Source organism: Gavialis gangeticus, unplaced genomic scaffold, assembly GCF_001723915.1.
Source record: "Gavialis gangeticus isolate Ggan-Ray unplaced genomic scaffold, GavGan_comp1, whole genome shotgun sequence".
Classification (NCBI taxonomy): Eukaryota; Metazoa; Chordata; order Crocodylia; family Gavialidae; genus Gavialis; species Gavialis gangeticus.
In genome coordinates, this window is record NW_017729027.1 from 10,789,604 (window position 1) to 10,792,749 (window position 3,146).

The 3,146-nt window shown below is 44.0% G+C and overlaps 1 protein-coding gene across 1 annotated transcript in view; it reads left to right on the plus strand.

Moving 5' to 3' along the window:
- Window positions 1-894: 894 nt before the first annotated feature.
- ELOVL4 (ELOVL fatty acid elongase 4) overlaps window positions 895-3,146 on the plus strand; it is a gene marked incomplete at its 5' end in the record, with an annotated part of 27,923 nt that continues 25,671 nt past the window's right edge. The window contains one exon of the mRNA XM_019520441.1: window positions 895-1,119. Within this exon, the coding sequence (XP_019375986.1) occupies window positions 895-1,119 (225 nt within the window). The remainder of the gene's footprint in view (window positions 1,120-3,146) is intronic.

Sequence of the window (3,146 nt, forward strand, 5' to 3'; positions counted from 1 at the left end):
TCACAGGGTTGTCTTAAATTTGGCTACCCCCACCACTACAGCATAGAAAGTAGTAGCTGCGGGGGGAGTCAGGTACCCTCCTTGCCCTCTGCTCCTTGACTTCTTCCTCTTGCAGCTTTCCTGCCCCCGCTCCCAGCTCCCCGTTGCCTCTGCCCCTTCCCTCCCACTGGCTCCCCACAGTCTCAGTCTCTGCCTCTTCCCTTCCCCCTCACCCCACCCTTACTGTCGGACCCTGCCCAGGGTCTGTTCCCTCCCAGAGCATAGCACATGGAAGTGAAGACCCTGCCAGCCATGCAGCGGTGTTGGGCAGGGGACAGAGTTTCCATGTACATTGTGCCCAGGAGGAAATGCAGCCTGAGCCAGAGTCAAGCCGCACCTGTCAGTAAAGGGGCTGAAGGAGACAGAGGCAAGGGGACAGAAGTGCAGAGAGGACGTGGTGCAGGGGGCCAGAGGCTGCTGTGGGTCTGATTGGCTCTGACCCAGGCTCAGGGCCAGAGTTAGAGCTGCAGCAGCTCTCTGCCCCCCTCCCCCTGACTTTGGCTTTGTACGCAAATCTAAGATGAGAGCCTTTCCCCCACATTCTGATTGGGGGTGGAAAAACCTCTTAGACTCAAGTAAATACAGTAAATCATTAAATGTTGAGTTGTCTCGTTTTGCTACCTTCAGTTACCTCTACTTGACCATAACCATACAGCAGTGCTAATTTATTTTGTTATAATAATGTGACTACACTTTCTGATAACCAGTGATGCAGTTGCTTTTTGTAGGCCTGAGCACTGCTGGCTATCAGTACCAGATAGAGCAGAAGTTAAAAGACATTAAGAAATGCGATACCTAAAATTACAGTGAAATATCTTTTGTTTAAACTTCAAGCGGGGGGAGGGACGCATCTAATCTCGGCTAATTTACTGTTTGTTTTTCTTTTCACTAGATAAACGTGTTGATAATTGGCCCTTGATGCAGTCCCCAATTCCGACACTGATTATAAGCACTCTATACCTCCTCATTGTCTGGCTGGGCCCCAAATGGATGAAGAAAAGAGAACCTTTCCAGTTGCGCAACATGCTGGTTTTCTACAATTTTGGAATGGTTCTACTTAACTTCTATATTTTCAAAGAGGTTGGTCTTCTGTCTTTCTACTTTGTACTAGGAGGGCATTGCTGTTCAATTTTTAGTTTTGGATACATTTTGTCACATGAATATTCTCTTTGCAGATTTGTTAGGTATGTTAGAGCTCTGCCACTGACATGGCTATCCTTATACTCAGATCTCATGAGCTTGTGAACAGACATATTATATGAGCATAAATGCATAAGCCATATGTATTAACTTGGCAATTAACTAACAGGACTTTAGTGCTTATGTTAAAAATTCTAATTTGGGTAGAAAGTATGTCTGTCCCTGGCTCATATTCTTCTGATAAGTTATGCTCTTATGAAGCGTACAGCAGCTCAAGTGAATTAAGTGTAGTTGTTCTAGATCAGGGGCAGGCAATATGCGGCCTGTGGGCCAGATGCGACCTGCCAGCCTGCTGGGCCCCTAAAAATATTTAGAAAATTAATCTTTATCTGCCCATGGCTCTCTGTCATGCGGCCCTCAATGGCTTTCCAAAACTCAGTAAGTGGCACTCCTCCCAAAATAATTGCCCGCCCCTGTTCTGGATTTACACCAGAGTAACATTTAAGTTTGTCCTTATAAGATACTGGGAGAATAAAGAAGCCTAAAATACTGAAGAATAACTATTTTTTATTAATATATTATGGAAAAATACTAACGAAGAAATGAGAATTCAAACTTGGCAAAAATAACAGAAGTTTTTATTTTGTAAAGTTAATATTTAGGTTGAAATCATAAACAAATGAACCTTATTATTTATGTAAAGAGACCAGGAAATATATTAAAATAGTATTCACAGAGTTCTAGTGAAAATCATGAGATGTCATAAACATGTTTCTCTGGGAACAGAGTTACTTAGTTGCTTCATTTTTTCCGTTCCTTTTGATTTGTCCAGACAGGGAAACTGGCCAACATCTTTAATGTGGAAAAGGCTATTCAGTAGTAGCTATACCAGCATAGCTCCTCATGTGGATCTTCTGTTTTGGAAAGAAATATTGTCTATATGAGGAGGTATTCCAGTACAGCTATTGCAGAACACCAGTTATAGCTGTAATCCTATGGAGAAAATCTCAGTAAGGTCAAGTTCAATAACATAAACCAAGAATGAATTTGCATACAACTTCAAGTGTGAGGATTCAAGTGAATGTTCCAACTTATCAGATATCTACCTGTAGTGTATGTAACCCCTACTGGTCAAGCAAACTCTTTGCCCGCATAAACTTTGTGACAGTCTTTGTTTACTTGCTGAAAATCTTCCGTTGGATGAACTCCTTGATGAAAGAATTTAGGTTTTGTTAGCAGAAGAGCTGTTCCTAGAAATCTAGAATTAAGCAAACAAGCCAGGCAGTTGAAATATTAACAGCATATGGAAACTAAACTCATGAAGATGTATTTTTATGGTTTTTTGTCCTGTAAGTGGTATTGTTTCTGATGATCATTTTCTGTTTGTTGTCCCTTGTACAGGGCTTGTGTTTCTGCATTTTTTGTCTTGACACAATTCACTTCAAAACTGACATGATTTTTTCACTAAAATAAAGTGTATTCTTGATACCTCAGACATGGTCCCCCTATTAAACTCTTTTTAATGGGTTGGGCTAAATTCTTTTCTGATTTGCAATCCCACTGAGAACAGTGGTATTATAGGAGTATAAGTCAGGGGTTGTCAGCTGGGGGTATACGTACCCCAGTACTTGGAAGGGTCTCAGGGGATATGTGGGGGTGGCACAGAGAAGCAGGGGTCCTTGGAAAGCGAGGGGGGCAGGGCCACTGCCATCCATCACTCCGCGTTGCCACCGTGCACCACTTCTCCACACCCAAGTAGCCCTACTTCTCCGTGCTGCCAGCTTTGCATCTGGCAGTCAGGAGTGGAGGGGGTGGGGAACAACGGATTTGTTGGTGTGGGGGATGCCAACGCCGGGCAACGACCCCAGGCACAGGGGAAGGGAGGAGCTCAACAGGCCCCGATCCTGGGCCTGGCTTGGCTCACTCCCTGTCCCTGCCACATCCCAGCCCCCTCTCCTGTCCTCTCC